Genomic DNA, 18304 nt, shown 5'->3' with positions numbered 1-18304 from the left:
CTCTATCATAGAAGGCCACCATATTGGTCAGGCATGACCTTCCCTTAGTGAAACCATGATGGCTGCATTGGATCGTCCCTCATGTGCCATAACATGTCTTTCAGGAGGATCTCTTCTATGATCTTCCCAGGCACAGAGGTGAAGCTCACTGGCCTGTAGTTCTCCAGGTCCTTCTTCCTTCCTTTCTTGTAAATGGAAGTGATGTTTCCCCTTTTTCAGTGCCCAGAAACCTTGCCTGATAGCCAGGACTTTTCAAATATGATGGAGAATGGCTCAGCAACCTCATCAGTCAGTTCCTTAGGATCCTGGGAAGCATCTCACCCAGCCCCATGGACTTCTACACATTCAATCTCACGAGCTGGTCTTGGACCTGCTCCACCCTTACAGCAGGTGGAGTTTGCTCCCCCAGTTCCCACCTGGTTCTGAACTTCCAGTGAAGAACACATTGTGTACCTCAGCCTTCTCCACAACTGTTGTAGCCAGTTCTCCTCTCTCATTTAGTAGAGGATGTAAGCTTTCTTTGGCATCTCTCTTCTGACCTATGTTCCTGTAGAATCTCTTCTTGTTTTTAACATCCCTTGCTAAGTTCAGTTCCATCTGTTCCTTGGCTTTCCTAATCCCATCTCTGCAAGTCCAGACAGCATCCCTGAATTCTTCCCAGGCAACACATTCCTTCTTCCCATTGCCTGTATGTGCCCTTCTTTTTTCCTCAGTTTGACCAACAGGTCCTTGCCAAGCCATGCCAGTTTCCTGCCTCCCCTGCCTGGTTTCTTATTCTGAGGGATGGAGAGCTCTTGCTCTCTCAGAAAGGCATCCTTAAAGAGTAGCCAGCTTTGTTTCACTCAATTGTCTCTTAGGACTCTTTCCCTCGAGATCTCACCCAACAATCTCTTCAACAACTTGAAGTTTCCTCTCCTGAAGTCCAGGGTCCTGATTCCACCCTTTGCCAGGCCTGTGTTCCTCAAGATCACAAGCTCAATCAGGGCATGGCTGCTGCAGTCCACACTGTCTCCGATCTTCATATCTTCAATGATCTCTTCTGCATTGGCAAGCACCAGGTCCAGCAACGCTTCACCTCTGGACGGTCTGTCCAGTGCTTGAATCAGAAAGCTATGGTAAGTGGTGCTCCTTAGGGATCAGTGCTGGTACCAGTGTTATTTAACATCTTTCTAGGCAACAGGACAGCAGGATTGAGGGCACCTTCAGCAAGTCTGCAGATGGCACTAAGCAGAGCACTGCAGGTGATGTGCCAGAGGGAAGGGTTGCTATCCAGAGGGACCTGGACAGACCTGAGAGGTGGGCCCATGCCAACCTCATGAAGTTCAACAAGGCCAAGTGCCAGGTCCTGCACCTGGGTCAGTGCAATCCCAAGCACAGATACAGCTTGGGTGGAGAATGGCTTGAGAGCAGTCCTGAAGAGGAGGATTTGGGGGTGTCAGTTGAGCTGGAAATGTACACTTGCAGCCCAGAAGAGCAACTGTATCTTGGGATGCATCAAGAGGTGATTCAGCCTCTCTATTCTGCTCTTGTGAGACTCCACCTGGAGTACTGCATGCAGTTCTGAGGCCCCAAAAACATGGACATGCAGCTGTTGGAGCGGGTGCAGAGGAGGGCCACAAACATGATCAGAGGGCTGGAGCAGCTCCCCTGTGAGGACAGGCTGAGAGAGCTGGGGCTCTTCAGCCCAGAAAAGTGAATGCTCCAAGGGAACCTTATAGCAGCATTCCAGTACCTGAAGGGGGCCCACAGGAAACCTGGGGAGGGACTTTCTAGAAGAGCACGTAGTGACAGGATGAAAGGAAGTGGCTTTAAACTGCAAAAGAGTCTATTTAGACTAGGGAAGAAGAAGATTAAGAAGAAACTCTTTACTCTGAGAGTGGTGAGACACTGGAACAGGTTGCCCAGAGAGACTGTGGATGCCCCCTCCTGGAAGCATTCAAGGCCAGGCTGGATGTGGCTCTGGGCAGCCTAGTCTAGTGGGAGGTGTCCCTGCCTATAGCAGGGCAGTTGGAATTAGATGATCTTAAAGGCCCCTTCCAACCCAAATCATTCTATGATTCTACAGACTCTGGGAGTCTCCTGGATCACCCATAGCTCTCCATGTTGTCTTGCCAGCAGATATCCAGATGGTTGAAATCCCACACCAGGATGACAGCCTGTGAGCATGAAACTTCTGTGGCTGAAGCAGGAAGGTCTCATCAAAAGGTTCCTCTTGATCAGGTGGCCTGCAGTAGACCCTGACCACCAGCTGTCCTTCATTGCTGCCATCCCTAATTTTAACCCACGGGCTCTCCACCCATTGCTGACTGTTTCTCAGAAGGAGCTTCTTGCAGTCTATCCACTTCATAACATAGAAAGCAACTCCCTTGCCCTCCTACCTTGCCTAACCCTTATAAAAAGCTTACAGCCCTCAACAGTGCAGTTCCAGTTATGTGCCATCCCACCATGTTTCCATGATGGCATTAAGATGGCATTAAGTTTTCAGAGTGCCCCACTGCTTTCAACTCCCCTCACTTATTTCCTATGCTGCGTGCATGGGTACAGAGGCACTTCAGCTGCCCTTTTAGACACATTGCCTTCCTAGAAGAGCCCTCCCACAAACCTCTGGGACAAATATGAGGCTTCCCACTTTCTAGAGTGACAGCATTCCCTGTCTCTTCTCTGTCACTCAGCAGTACATCCCCTTCCCCCAGCAGTCCCTCCTGGTCCCAGTCTGTCAAAGAAGCTACCTAGATCATAGAAGCCATAGCCTCGGGCATGACACCACTCACACAGTCATTCAACGGCTCATTCCTCCTGCTTCAGCCCAGAGCCAAGTCTCCAACTAGGAGGACTGAGGAGAACATCACCTGACCCCTTCAACACCTTCCCAAGGGACACAAAGTCCTTTTTGATCATTTTTAATTTCCGGGTCACGGCTCTGTCTGACCTGGCTTGAAAGACCAGGAGAGGAAAATAGTCGTCCAGTTTTAACGTACCAGATGTCCCTAAAATGCGGGCTCCGGGCAGGCAGCAAACCTCTCTAGAAAGGTTATCCAAGTGGCAGATAGGCGCTTCAGTGCTCCTCAGTAAACAGTCTCCAATGACTGAGATCCTTCAACTTTTTTTAGTGGCACTGATGGTGATTTGGGCTCTCGGTTGGACTTTCTTAATGTCATCACCCCTTTCCAGTTCTAAGCTGCTATCCGTAATTTCTTCTTTCTCACAGCAGAGACAGACATCTAGTAGCGACTGGGACTTCAGGGACAAGGGTGAGGAGAACCTTTGGACCCGAGCTGACACGAGAGTCCAGCCCCCCTCACCCTGCATGTGTTTACCCCATCTGGTCAGAAGCCTGCTTATCACCCTCCCCGGGCCGGGCCCAGAGACAGGGCTGTCTGTCTGTCTGCCTGTGCAGCCGTGTGATACCCAGCATCAATTTCCCTCTCAGATGGCTGGAAGTATCTCAGCCTGGTGACCTCCTCTCTCAGCTTGGTCAGCTGCTCAAGAAGATGACCCACCCGGGCACATCTGCACCCACAAGACCCCTCACCTACCTCAGTCCCATGGCTGACCTCCAGATTCCACAGCTCTGCAGAGCCAAAGGTCTGGGCAGCCTTCCTGCTCCTCAAGAGGTCCGTCTGGGCACACGTGTAAGCCCAGAGAGGTTTTGAACAGAGTGAATAAAGAAGGCTGCAGACAGAGGTATACAGAGCTGCACAACATAACGAACAAGCAATCACGGGATACACTGTACTGACGGGCAACATTTGCTGAGCTCTCCCAGTGGCAATATCCTACTTTGGAACAGAAACCCTCCTCTGCGTCTGTGGATGGACACCTCTGTGACCTGAGCCTCAGTTTCACAGCTCAGGCTTTCTGCAAACAAATCTCAAACCTAAGTTGTAAATGAGGCATCAGAAGGTCAAACACTTGGTATCCTCAATCACTCCAACAGCAGTCAGCAAATATTTTAAGGAAGGAGACAAGGTAGGTCACACCTACGCCTACCAAGCTGGTTTTTTTTCTTGCACTCCTAGAAATCAGCACTGTAGGGCATTTAGACCAGCAAGTAGCAACTGGCAGGTCACACCTGTACAAATTTTTTGCAATCTTCACTTTTCCTTTATTTTCTTTCCTATGTGTTGTTTCTGCAGCCTCCTGTGCATATAACTGTGCCCTGTGTAAATGGTTTCCTTGACTGCTCTTAGCGTCATTGGAGGCCTCCTCAACCCTGTGTAGGGAAAAGCAATGAATAATGGCCAACCCCACTAAACTCTGAGTAAAATTAGGGCTGCCAATGAAGCCAGAGAACATCTCAGTCTCCCAAAGGATGAACTGTGTGTGTTTTTTCTCATAGACAGAGATACTTTTATCTCATATGCAAGATTTTGACCTACCATTTTTCACAAGATGTTATTAGAACCATTTTGCTAACAGATAATCCTTTGTCTAAAGTGGCATAAAAGGGCAAATGTGTAGTAGCAGCTACTTGGCTGCATGGTAGCTGTCCAAAGAAAACATCTGCACAAGTCTTGCTGAGTCAGTGTGTGTTTCTAACAGGCAATGTGTCCCTTCCTCTGACAGGATTTATCTCACGCAGACTGAGTCCAATACTCCGTTGCCCTGCATGCTCAGGGAAGAGGGCACCTGGGCTACAAGGAGACGGAGACTCGGTTTCTTTGTTCAGCACGGAGCACAGACTCTCTACTGTCATCTCTGCACAGTAAAGTCAATTGGCCAAAATATGGACTCATCTAGAGAGATGCCACCTGATGCCCAGATAGTATTTCACAATTTTTTCATACCCTATTAATGCGAGGACAGACCATCAGCATACTTTGCTATTGCCTTGAAGATCTCGCATACAAGACATGCTGACACCAAGTCATCTCATCCATCCCCTGCCACCCATAAGGCTGTAAATCAGGCCAGCTTCCCTTGACGTGGAACCCAGAACTGCCTTGTGGCTTGCAGATCCCTTGATCCTTGGGGCAAGCAGCATCACCCAGACACACATCGGCTGGCACTGCTGGAGGCCTTGGTCTGGACAGCACACCCCACCCACCACATGCATTCCCAGTTCATTCCTGCCTTGTGAATTCTCTCACCCCAAGCTCCCCCATTCCTGCCTTGGAGCTCACAAGCATGTGAGCAAAAGAACTGGTCTGGACAATGCACTCCATCCCCAGCAGCAGCTCCTTCTGAGGCAGGAGCAGCTGCCCAGCCACAGGGAGACGAGGCGTGCTTCTGCACCCCTCAGCCACTGTGCTACGGCTGGGTGTGCAGCTGCCTCCCCAGCAGGAACACAGAGGGCCTGGAGCCAAAGAATGAGCTGCGTATGGTGCTCCACAACAGGAGGGATGATACTGAAAGCTCTGGGATTCAGTCCGAGCCCAACATAAGCGAATCCAGCACAGGAGCTGTTATTACATCCCTGGGGAAAACAAGGGTCCTCCAGCAAGCAATGCAGCATTCCCTGTCCTTTCCATGCAAAGACCTTGTGTCAGAGCCTGACCATTCTCCCTTGCTGCTGCCACAAAGTCAGTGCTGTTTTAATAAGAAGTTATATTTAGCACAGAGTGAGCTCACCAACCAGGGGAATGAATAACCCCCATTCATTCCTTCAGCCAGTACTTCACCTTTCGGCACAGCCCTTCTTGTCCATTAAGTTGTTTGTTTACATGAATGTTTGCTCACCCATGTAAACTCCTGAGCTGCAACATCTCTGCTTGAGAACCACGGAAAGAGCAGTTACACAAGCAGCCCAACACATTCACTTCTGCCCAGCAGAAATAAGTTGTGCAGTTACCTCAGCAACAAAGTAAACGGAATGAGATTTACAGTGTCCCAGCAGATGGAAGATAACAGTTCTTCTATAAGCATAACCAGTTAACTGATTGGTAGCCTGTTAGTCCAAACCTGTTGTAGAACACTCTACAGATCAGCTGCTGATTAAATTTCTATTGATGTAGGTTGCTCTGAAAGTAGTGCTTCCTATTTATTTCCATGGGAACTACAATAGCTACAAAAAAAGCACAATAACACTGTTTGATAGCACAAATTCTCAGCTGCCAAGCACTTTTCCAACGTAGTCACAACCATACGATACGCATTTTCAACTGCAATGAACGAGAGACTGCATGCCATGTAAAAATCTGCCCCAGCAGATTTGTTTCACAGATGCTGGATGTGTCAGTGTCGCTAGGACTTACCCATGCAGTACAACTCTCATTGGCCCAAACAGATGGAAGTCAGAAGGTGTCTAATACAGACTGTATGGTGGCTATGGTAGAACAGTCCAGCCAAGACTGGCATTTTTCTCCAAAGTCCTCAAACTGGTGTGGATCCTGGTGTTACCATGTTCACTGGCTGTCCAGACAACGGCTTATCTTTCTTTCATATCACTGAGCATTTGTGGGACTCACCTGAAGCAAACTTTTTGATATTCCAACATAACCAACCATCACTTCCAGCCCAGTGAAGCTGATATTCAGCTCTGTACACAATTCCCTGGTTGTAATCCACCGATTAGTGTGGATAAGCTAATTGAGACACTCTTCATTTCATGGTGTGACAGCTTGCATGACTTTCTGGAAAGTGTCTTTCACATTGTTATCACCACTGCTGAAACATACCACCCACCTCTCACTGGTTGGTCTCCATAAACATTCAGCAAGTACTGATGAATGTCAGTGGGTGCCATTTTTTCCTCATGGAGGAATTCAGTTCCGTCCCTTTGCTTTATGCACTTCCATACCAGATACCACTGTGTGAGACTGCCACTCTGCTGCCATCTATCCCACAGCAACTAAATGTGATGGGATATGTGTGGGAAGGTTCAACCTTTACTGCTGTGCTCCCAAATCCACCCCTGATGTAATGGGCCAACATCACATAACAGGAGGCATTACTTTCAGAACAGCCCTCAGACTTACTCCTAAATTGTCACGACATCAGCAGACAACCATTTTAGCATGGAGACAGGTCAGTAGTAAGCAGCACCTGTGTCCCAGGCAGCTGTTGTGCCTGCAGCACAGGAAGCTGCTGGCACTGCAGCTCCAGCACCTGGTTGGAGGTGAGGAGTTTTGCACAGGACTAAAAGGAGCAAAGTGAAGGGTCTGGGAGATGCAGTGAGAAATTTGAAAGAAAAAGAACACAAGGCATAAGGACCAACAGAAACTGAGGGAGGAGCAGGTGCCATTCCCACCTATAAGGAGACATCCTTGATGTTGCTGCAACAAGGGAAAACATCCAGGAGTTCCACCCCACACTACTGCAGTGATGTCTTCCTACTCCTTCTCACATCACTGGCCTCAGGATGGGGACTGTCATGCTGATAGTTCAGTGCTCTCCTGCTCCCACCTAAATGCTGCCCTGCAAGAAGCCTCCTCCAGCACAACCTGAACAACTTCTGAAGTGCCCTGTTCTGTCTGTAGAGCCTTGATGCTTCCCTACAGCGTGCACTTTAAATCCCTGGTGTACAAAAGGAAAAAAAAAAAAAGCCTTTAAGCACACCTAATAGACTAATTGCAGCATACCTTGATCTGAGAGCCTCTGCAAACATCTGACTGTAATCTACAGTACAGGATCATGATATTAAAGCAGTACTAGAGCTGTTCTAATAAGATGAAATGCATCCATTTTCAGTAATAAATCCAGTGCTGGTGAAGGAAGAGAATAGAGAGCTCAGGATCAGTATTAATCCTTTTCTGATATCTCTTTATTCTATAAAATATTACACACATGAGCTACACAGGTGGGGATAGGGAGAGTTATACATCTCTGACTGAGGCATAGTTCAAAGCCTTCATTCATGAAATGTGTAACAAACAGCCGAAGAGGAGCAATGATTGTATACCCTTGGAGTACTGAAGCCACTGAGTATTTGAGAGTAGCTCCTCCAGACCAAATCTGATCATATCTCATGCAAATCAGTGAGGGAATTTATGCTTTACTGCACAATTAATGCAGCTGTTAAGAAATAGGAGAGTATTGCTATGCTGTTTGGTTAGTCAAATTGTCTTAGGATGCCGCTCGTGGTAAGTGCTGCAGATGCTCAGCCAGGATGCTGGGAGAGGGAGTAGGTATAGCAGCTGTGCTGTAAGTCCTCTCCTTCTCCACAGGATTCTCATCCAGGGCTGCTGACTGCAAGGCTCCCTCTGCCATTGGAGGGAATAGGAAATGAAGTGCCAAAATGTTTGGGTTTAGTACAACATTTCCCTCTGCATGAACCTGTAAATCCAGTCTTGACACTGCAAAATATTTTTGCTTTCTGTTTTTTGATTTATGTGTTCTCCTTTCTCCTCTCTTGCACTTGCATTGCTTACTCCTGTTCAAAATAATTAGTTATGTGACAGATATACAGAACTGCCTATAAATCTCTGCAGTAGCACAATTTATAGCATCGACAGAGGAAAGCAGACTTCCCAAACAAAGATAGAAAAAATAAAGGTGTGAAATAAGCCAAATCCTGACAGCAATTTAGCCTCCAGCTTTCATCAGGCTGGACAACAGGAGGACAGGAGGACAACAAGGAGGAAACCCTCAGGGCCAGATAAAGACACAGGCCAGGGCAGCAGAAGAGCTGTCTACCACATAATCCTCAAAGGACATTGCCATTGAGGCACTAGGCCCTCCAGCTGAACTGCACTGCAGACTCAGTTGTCATCTTCCCAGAGCACACTGCAGAGAGCTGCTCAGTGAAATGATCTTGAAAACATCTTTTCTCTAACAACAGGTGAAGCATTCTCCATCCTAACATGCAGTCGCTAACCAACGCAGGTCTCAACACATGCATGCCATGCAAAGAAAGACAAGCAAGAAAAACCAGATTTTCCACTCCTGTGATTGCAGGCCCACACTGGCTGCACACGCTGCCACTGAGAGAAAAGTTTGGCCAGGGAACTGCAACAAAAAAAAGGTTGTGTTTCAATCTGCAAGTGTGTCTGCTCAGACTAGCAGGTGGCAAACACTTCACACCATCTTCTTTCTACCTTATCTTGGTGTAGGACATCTTCCATGTAGGGAGGAGGTGCTGTTTTCCCTGCCATACTTGTGCAGGATCCACACCACTCTCTAGTCCAAGGCATGATCCTGTTCTCTCTAAAGAGAATGGCCAAACCCATGGAAGGCACATGTTTTCCAGTTTTGAACTACGTAATGGTTGGCAGAACTTTCCAAACTTACCTCTCAGGAACGAAGGCTGCTCCAGACAGCCCTGTGGACAGCTGCTCTCCACTGCTGTTCACTGAGTGAGCTCAGCCAAGGTGTCCCAGTTACAGATGCCACACCAGCCACTCACTCAGCTGTGCTCGTGTTCTGTGCCGAGAATGCTCATCCCCATTGCTGACCCTATTTCTGTTAGCAGTGCTCAAAGAAGCAGACAGTAAATTGTGTCCTCAGAGGAGCCTGTTTTTCTCTGGCAGTGATATATACGTTCCAACTTAGATAGTTTTTAGTAGAGAAATGACATATGGTGTTTACAAGTGGGATGAGGACCATATATAGAGAGGCAGTCTCATCTCTGACCTGTGAACAGGCAGACTGCGACGCTTTATTTGTTGAAGAGTGAAGTTCTCTTTTAGATGTGTCTCTGGCTGGTAGTGTGTCTCTGAAAGCCACTGATAGTACATGTCACCCTGACTTCCTTCTGCAGCATGAGAGGTGGAGGCCACCAAAAGAAGTCTCAGGGATAAAGAGATGCTGTCAGGAAAGGAAAACCAGTAACACAGGGGAAAGACCAAAACGGAAATACATGACACAAGCTGCTATGTTTCTGCAAGGGAGAAGGATATTTTCTCTCCCAAAGGCACGGCATGATGGGTGCTGATGGGTCTCACCTACCTCAAAGGAGGAAACACATCCTAGCCCAGGAGATGGCAGGGCTCAATGAGAGGGCCTAAAACTAGGTATGAAGGGGAAAGGGAATAAAACCAGGCTCACTTGAGATGAGCATAGGGGAACGATGGTCTGGGGGTGAGGCAGATGGCTCAGCTGAAGTGCATCTACACCAATGCATGAAGCTTGAGGAGCAGACAGGAGTAGCTGGAAGTTATCAGGCAGCAGGCAAACTATGACTTAGTTGCCATTACAGAAACACAGTGGGATTAGTTGCACAGCTGAAGTGCTGTAATGGATGGCTATAAGCTTTTCAGAAGGGATAGGCAAGGAAGAAGGGGTGGTGTCGTCGATCTCTATGTTAGAGAGAGTTTCAGTGTCATAATGCTGGGGGGGCTGAGACTGGTAAGGTTTAGTGTCTATGGGTAAGGGGGGAGGGCCAACAAGGTGGACATGCTGGTGGGTGTTTGTTATAGATCGCCTAACTAGGATGAGGAGACAGATGAGGCATTCTACAAGCAGCTGGCAGAAGTTGCATGATCACCAGCCCTTGTTCTCAGGGGAGACTACACCTTCCTTGGTCTATGCTGGAAATACAAGACAGCACAGAATAAGCATTCTAGGAGGTTTCCAAAATATGTGGAAGAAAACTTCCTGACGCAGCTGGTAAGGGAGCCTACCAGTGAAAGAGCCCTGCTAGACCTCTTCACAAACAGACAATGATGAGGAGGTCAGGAGCTGTCTTGGACAGAGTGACCATGAAATGGTAGAGTTCTTGATTCTTAGTGAAGTCAGGAGGGGGCCCTGCAAAACTGCCAACTTGGACTTCCAGAAGGCAGACTTTGAACTGTTCAGAATGCTGGTAGTGAGGATCCCTTGTTATTCAGTTCTGAAGGGTAAAGGGGTCCAGGAACGCTGGTTACCCCTCATGAAGGAAGTCTTGAAGGCACAGGAGCAGGCTGTCCTCTGGTGACATAGGATGAGCCAGTGGCAAAGAAGACCAGCGTAGACGAAAAGGGAATTTTTCCTGAGGCTCCAGGAGAAAAAGTGAATCTACTTCCTGTGGAAGAAGGGACGGGCCGTTCAGGGAGAGTACAAAGTAGTTGTCAGGATGTGCAGGGAGAAAATTAGAAAATCAAAAGCCCAACTTGAACTTGGCTGCTGGGCTAGAAGAGAACAACAAAAAAAGTTTTTTACAAATATATTAACAGTAAGAGGAGGGATAAGGAGAATCTCCATCTTTTACTGGATGTGGCTGGGAAAATGATCACCAAGGGCAAGGAAAAGGCTGAGGTTCTCAATGCTTTCTTTACTTCTGTCCAGAACTAAAGTCAGACCAGTCATCCTTGGGGTACTCTACCACCTGACCTAGAAGTCTTGGATGGGGAGCAGAATAAACCCACTACGATTCAGGTGGAAACAGGCAGAGAGACCTTCTACTCCATCGAGACTGCAACAAGTCCATGGGTCCAGATGGAATCCACCCAAGAGTGCTGAGGGAACTGACACTGGTGACTGCCAAGCCAGTTTCTACCATCTATCAACATTCCTGGTAAATCAGAGAGGTCCCAGAGGACTGGAGGCTTGCCAATGTGATTCCTATCTACAAGAAGTCTTGTAAGGAGGATTTGAGGAACTACAGGCCTGTCAGCCTGACCTCAGTGCCAGGAAAGGTTATAGAGCAGATCATTTTGAGTGAGATCACACAGTATGTGCAGAACAACAGGGGGATCAGGCCCAGCCAGATTTGGTTCACAAAAGGCAGGTCCTGCTTGATCAACCTGATTTCCTTCTGTGATCAAGTAACTAAGCTGGTGGATGACAGAAAGACTGTTGGCGTAGTCCACCTAGATTTTATCAAAGCCTTTGACACTGTCTCCCACAGTATTCTCCTGAGGAAGCTGATAGCCTGTGGCTTGAACAGGTACATTCTTTGTTGGGTAAAGAACTGGTTGTCGGGCTGGTCCCAGAGAGTAGTGGTGAATGGAGTTAAATCCAGCTGGCAACCAGTCATGAGTGGTGTGCCCCAGTGGTCAGTATTGAGGCCTGTCCTGTTTAACATCTTTATTGATGACCTGGACGAAGGGACTGAGTGCACCATCAGTAAGTTTGCAGACAAGTTGGGAGGAAGTGACAGTCTGCCTGAGGGTAGGAAAGCCCTACAAACCTGCCCAGTGGACAGGCTGGATTGCTGAGCTGAGGCCAGAGGGATGATGTTCAACAAGATCAAGTTCAACAAATCTGTTTCTCCCTTACCTCAGCGTGATGGACACTGTACTGCAGGCACGGGGAAATAAACACACCCAAGAGAACAGATGGGTTCAGGACTGGGCCTTTAGGATGAATTTGTCTATTAACAATCAGTGGCTTTGTAGGTAGGACTGGGTGAGAAGACTGGCTACTATATATAAGGCTTCTGGTGAGATCTTAGCAAAAATCAAATGACCCTCAGTGTGGACTTCCCTCTTTTGAAGATAAATCTTAGGATAGGATTTTGTTTAACATGACATACTGGCTACAACCGGTGGTCCTGCAGGCTCCTGATTTGACTCTGTGTTGTGTTCATGAGCAACAAACACAAAAAGGGAGTTAAAAAGTCAGTGGACTATGCCTTCTGCAATATCCTTCCTCTACAAAGTGAAGTGAGCATGCAAAAATAAAATGGTAAGCAGCATCCAAAACAGGACTGATTTCTGCAATCTTTTTTTTTTTTTTTCTTTTTTTTTTTACAGGTAGTTGTTGAAAACATATAATGAAGGGAACAGAAAGTTAAAAGCCAAGTGCACAAATGCAGAAGAACAGGGAGAAAACTGCTGGGAAGGGAAGTTACCCCAGGAAGAAGTTGGTCTGTTTTGCCTGGGGAACTCTGTGCTCCTGGAAATGACTAAAGCAGGTCCTGAGCCAACACAGCCAGCTCGCCAGCCAACCAAGGAGCACCAGATTGGTGGCTGGGAGCTATCCCCATAATCTGGGAGGTATAGTCCACCTCAAGGAGGGGAGTGGGTGCAGTCCACACTCCTTTTTGGTAGAGGAACAACGTGTTTCTCCTCCCTCTGAATCAGAGCTTTGAGCTCAGGAGCCTGCAGGCAGGTAGACGTGAGAGACTCCTCACCACACCCCTCAGACCTGTGGGGAGGCCACAGCCCTCTCATACATGCGCTCCAGGATGCGGTGGATACTGGCAAAGCTTGGCCGGTCAGCTGGCAGCTTGCTCCAGCAGAGACGCATCAGGTTGTAGAGCTCTAGAGGACAATTGTCTGGGCAGGACAGGATGTTCCCATCCCTCACATAGTAGATGACCTCCTCATGAGCCATGCCATAATAGGGCTGCATGCCGTAGGAGAAGATCTCCCACAGAACCACCCCATAGGCCCACACATCAGACTCTGTGGTGTACCGGTTATAAAAAATGGATTCAGGTGGCATCCAGCGGATGGGGATGGCATCGTTCTCATTGGCTTTGTAGTAATCAGCTGAATACATGTTCCTTGAGAGGCCAAAGTCAGCAATTTTGACCACCATGTTCTCCCCCACTAGGCAGTTCCTGGTGGCCAAGTCCCGATGAACAAACTTGCGCTCGGAGAGGTAGGCCATGCCTGCAGCCACCTGCTTGGCAATGCAAAGCTGGCTGGTGCAGCACAGTGCCAGCGGATTGAGGAGGCAGGCCCGTGCCTCCAGGCCACCCTGCACCAGGCTGCAGAGGTTGCGGGGTGAGCGGTCGCGCAGGTACTCATTGAGATCGCCGTAGGCCATGTACTCAAACAGCAGGCACATGGGTTTCCCAACAGCACACACACCTGGAAAAAAACAGATGCACCATTCTGGTCATTTGTAGAGAAAGAAGTTTCTGCTGTGGCAAGACCAAAAATATCCAAAAATACTTAACACAAAGGGGAGATTCCCAAGAATGCATATGGAGACAGAGGAAAATGTGAAGCATGCAAATACCACCAAATTTCATCTTGTTTCTCTGTGTCTTTGAAGCTCCTTCAATGGGAATCTAAATCCAAGCTTCGTGAGAGGCACTAACAAGTCACTAACCCAGCACGCACGTGCTTGGTTCTACACCAGCTTTTCCAGGGTCCAGCATGAGCAGTGGACTCTACTCCCACAGTGCAACAGGTTTTAATGTGACTCAGTTGCACCATGCTAGTCTGTGGAGAAGCACTCACCTTGCTTTGTCCAATATTTTCTAATGATCTACTCGTGGTTCAGATCAGACACACCTATTAGGTGTGCCTAATATATATATTTTACATGAAAATTTTGAAATAGAAGAGTCTGTACTGAATTAGTATTGTGTGTGCAAAGATCATCAGTTTATCATTTAAATTTCCAAATCTAACTTTTTAAACTAGATTTATGGAGCACACAGTGTCATAAAGCCAGTTAGAGAGATAGGCAAAAATATTTATGTGCCTGCTACTTAACTTGTCAACTAGCAAAAGCCAGCATTTGAAGCGTATGTTTTGCTTCCTTAGGGGCATTCATTTAGCAATGGGTGATCCAGCTTATTGTGAAATCTGAACTTCGTGTTGATGACCTAACAGATGAATCTTTGAGAAAAAACAGATAGCTGTTTCCAGTGTGATAAAATCATAATCTGACAAGCATGAAGAGAGTGAGAGCTTTATCATCTAAGCTGTGCTCTAAAACATGTCTGCTTTCCCCACACCCCCAGAATGTGAGACTTGTTTGCTCGTGTATCATTGCCTTTTTCTGACCTACAATGTGTTGACAATAAACATAATGTTTACTTGAGATTGGGGCATTTCCTTCCGTTCTCTTCTACTGTGAAAGTGCTTATGTCAACCAAATTTTCCCACACCTGGGGTTTATGCATTTCCAGATTTTGTGGAATTTCAAACTGAAATAAATTAGGATCTTAGCTGCACGTTCACAGGGATCACATCTGCCTACAACAACCCTGAGTGGGACTGCCAGGTGATGGTGGAGAGCAGCATCCACTTCAGTCAGAAACTGAAGATTTACTGAAATAAACTCCAGTTGGCAGCTTTCTGTGAAGAGGAATGACCTATTAGCCAAGCTGTGGAACCAAGTCTTTCTAAAAAGCCCAAGAAAACATAGTTTTGTTTCAGCTGTGAAGGGAGGGGAAGGAAGAGACTGTCATTGTGGTTGGCTTCTTTGTTTGTTTGCTTCACTTTGTTTTTCTAATGCTGGTAAATGTTCAGACATGACAATAGTAAGTGGGATCCATAAAACTAACAAGACATGTGCTTGTTTTTTTTTCTTAAGTACCCGCAAAATAAATCACAGCTCCAGGAAGCCCGTGTCTTCCCTGTAAGACATCTGCCCCAGTGTTACGAAGCTGGAAGCAGATCTAAGCAGCAAGATGGTCAGCAGCAGGCTGTAGCGCAGGATGAGGAGGCTTTGTTACAAGGTGCTGTCCTGCTAAGGCAGCTGCTTAAGACCTACACTTCCAGAATTGTTCTGGTGAAGAATTTAGCAGAGCATGCAGTGACTCATAGCAAAGCTCACCCCTTTTGAACAAGCTATTTTCTCTTGTAGAACAGTCCATCATCACTCAGCACTGGTCATGCATGCGGGTTGAACCCTGTGCCCCTAGCAAAACTCCAGCAGATTTGCAGGAGGAGGTACCCCCATACATGGGCACCTCGTTCAGATACCTAAGAGCTTGACAATGTTCGGATTGTCAAATTCAGCCATGAGGGCTGCCTCCCTCTGGAAGTCGGCCTGCATGTCTGCAGATGCTTCCTCTTTCAGCATTTTCACTGCCACCATTGTGAAGGGTTCATATGGCAGTAGTCCTGGGGCCCTGGAAGAGAGGGAAGCATTGATGAGAGTTGCATGCACATGAAACACAGGCTGTTTCTGGTATAAAATGATGAAGCACTGACTCAAAGATAAACATATTTTATACGAAAATGTTGAAAGAGCCTCCTTCCACTTGATTGTGTTTCCCACCCTGCACATTTGTGGCACTGGTACATCTAGCTACTATCAAAGAACAAGTACCAATTAGAGTAAGCATGTTCCCTAGGATTTTATATGAAAATAACCATTTGGCACCATTCATGGGATAGGCAGAGAGGTACACCTGTAATTTAACAAGTTTAAAGCTCATTAGCTAATTTTGGTTGCATTTAATGGAGTGGAGCTGAGGTATGGCAAATAGTAATGCTCCTGCAAGTGCTGTGGAAATAGGTGCCAAGTAGGAAGGAAGAATGCACAAATAAGCCCCGTCAAGAACAAGCTCACGCACCAATACACTGTGTTAAAAACTGTATCTTCAGCTTTGAGACACAAATCTGTAGGAAATGGAGCTTCTTGACTTCAAGCAATCACAAGCTCATTCTGTTTCACTATCCACAGGTCACTCTACCCTCAGCAAGTTCAATTAAGCATGCTTGCCAAAGGTCCAGGGGTAGTGCTCCAAAAGCATGGCAACTTTCCATGCTTCAGATGTGGGTCAAGCTTCAATACGCATTTTGTTGCCCTTGCCTGCTCTTCCCAGGGTCCTGCAGTTAAGGCACGCTACTTAAAGGCAGCTAGAGCCCATGAACAGTGTCACCCATTTCCAATTTGTGCTCCTGCCTGACTGCCCTCCCATTGCTCAAATGCCAGGTTACTTTACTGCTCAGTAGTCACAAGAGAAGGTTCAGATTTCCAAAGCAAACTTCCAGTTTCCTTGTCGTCTACTCCAGACATATGGTAGTTGCAACAGATGCACTCAGATGCTGTAAATGTCAAATGTCAGAAGATGGCAGGATGCCCATCTAGAGAGGAATCTCACAGGCAGCTGGACTGCAGCTGAAGGGCTTGGACAAGGAGATCCGGCATGCCAGAATGGAGGAGTTGGCTCTACATTTGTCTACTACTGCCTTTGCTATGGCAAAATGTCCTACTTTACTACCCTGTGCTGTCAGCGAGGTTTCAGTATAGCAGGAGAGGAGATGTCTTTTAATGCACCCACTGCTGCCTAATTGCAGCACCTGAGAAAGTCATCAGCGGTACTCGAAGAAATCAGCAGAGCAGTTAAAAGGAGAAACAGGAGGGCATTTATATCCTCCAAGTAGCCTCACAGTAGATTACCTCTCATGACTAACTAGCAGACCAGCACAGCAACAACTGCTTCATAATTGCATGCTCTGCAGAAAGAAGTGCCCCCTGGGCCAAAGCCTGAAGTACACCCATGCACCTGCTCTCCACTGAAATCCCACAGTGTACACTAACCTAAACGTGACTTAAGTGAGTAAGCTTTTGCTGGGCCTTCTTCAGCCCAGTTCTTCCAGATCCACAGGAACTGCGCTGAACAGGGAGAAAAGGCTCTGTGCGCAGTCCTGGCAGGCAACTGCCAAAGTTGAGCCCCTCGGTGCCCAAAAAACATTATGAGCAGGAAGGGATGGAGGCATATGTGCAGAGAAGCTCCTGCTTCTGAAATTAAACATAATTCAAGTTCTAGGCTGGAGTGTGCCTTCTACAAAACAGCTTGTTTTCTTTGAGATATAGGAAACATTAAGGAATTAGCTTGGATTTCCTCTCTAGTGACTCCCTGCACGGTTTAGGTGAAATACCTCACTCTTTGTGCACAGGACTGACAGCAGCTGTCCTCACTTTCTCCACTATTATTGGATCCCTGCGACACTGGCAGCACTTTAGGTACCAGCTGTGCAAGAAGAGATTTTGTGCCCATACTACCTTTAAAGGATGCCTGAACTTAGGTTTCCAGCCAGACCTCCTTTCCAGAGCAGTAACTATGAAAAAAAAAAAAAACTGTGGAGCTCCTGAGGTTGTGACCTGTCCAGGATCTTCACCAGCACCATAGCTTGGTAGCTTCTGTGAGGCCATTAAGTGGTGTCATTAACATCCACTGAGGGCCGTGGAGACCCACCTTTACACTCTCCATTGGAGAGAAATTTGTGTGGGAGCAGAAGAGTGTTTTGAATGAGCAGGGTATTGCTTCTTTGGGTTTCTTAAACTAACATCTATGCTGTTTTTCATCTACGTTTGAGACAGCAGATCTAACACCCTTTGAACGTGAAAGAACATGAGGAGATCTGTGAAAGAGGAAATCTTGCCACCCTGACCTCTGATTACCTGCCCACAGGTCAATCCAGGCCCTTGGGGCAGCCTTGTCTCCAAACGAGGCCTAGTCATGATGGACCTGTGCTGAGTCCCACATTTTGTTTTAAAGACATCTGCTAAGGAAACTGGTTACTTCCTCAGCCCCTTCAGTGTGTACAAGCTCTCAGCGGACATTGCAGCCTTTCAGGAGCAGCGGGTAAACGATAGCCAGACACTTCCTGTCCTAACATGTTGCTTGACCCAGGAGTGAGTAAACACTGAATCAGGCCTCACAGCAAGCCAACTGGCAAAGGCATCACTGGCACTGCGTGCAGAGCTGTGTTTACAGGAGCGGGAGAAATATGAGACCACAAGAAGTAACAGGGTTGCTAAACTTAGCTTGAGATGTCCACTTAACACATGTAGACAAGTACATTTT

At 47.2% G+C, this 18304-nt stretch overlaps 1 protein-coding gene across 7 annotated transcripts in view; it reads right to left on the bottom strand.

The window, feature by feature from the left end:
* Window positions 1-7692: 7692 nt before the first annotated feature.
* Window positions 7693-18304, bottom strand: part of MUSK (muscle associated receptor tyrosine kinase) — a 93027-nt gene continuing 82415 nt past the window's right edge. For 3 of the 7 annotated variants that reach the window (XM_040655315.1, XM_040655316.1, XM_040655314.1), the window contains exons 8-9: window positions 15468-15616; window positions 7693-13616 (exon numbers count right to left, since the gene is read on the bottom strand). In XM_040655315.1, coding sequence (XP_040511249.1) covers window positions 12940-13616; window positions 15468-15616 — 826 coding nt within the window. In that variant the 3' untranslated portion in view covers window positions 7693-12939. The remainder of the gene's footprint in view (window positions 13617-15467; window positions 15617-18304) is intronic. The other 4 variants (XM_040655313.2, XM_046905172.1, XM_040655312.1 and 1 more) reach the window with 2 other exon arrangements.

Source organism: Gallus gallus, chromosome Z, assembly GCF_016699485.2.
Source record: "Gallus gallus isolate bGalGal1 chromosome Z, bGalGal1.mat.broiler.GRCg7b, whole genome shotgun sequence".
Lineage (NCBI taxonomy): Eukaryota > Metazoa > Chordata > Aves > Galliformes > Phasianidae > Gallus > Gallus gallus.
Note: the sequence above shows the minus strand (reverse complement) of the source record. Positions and strands in the feature narration are given on the sequence as shown.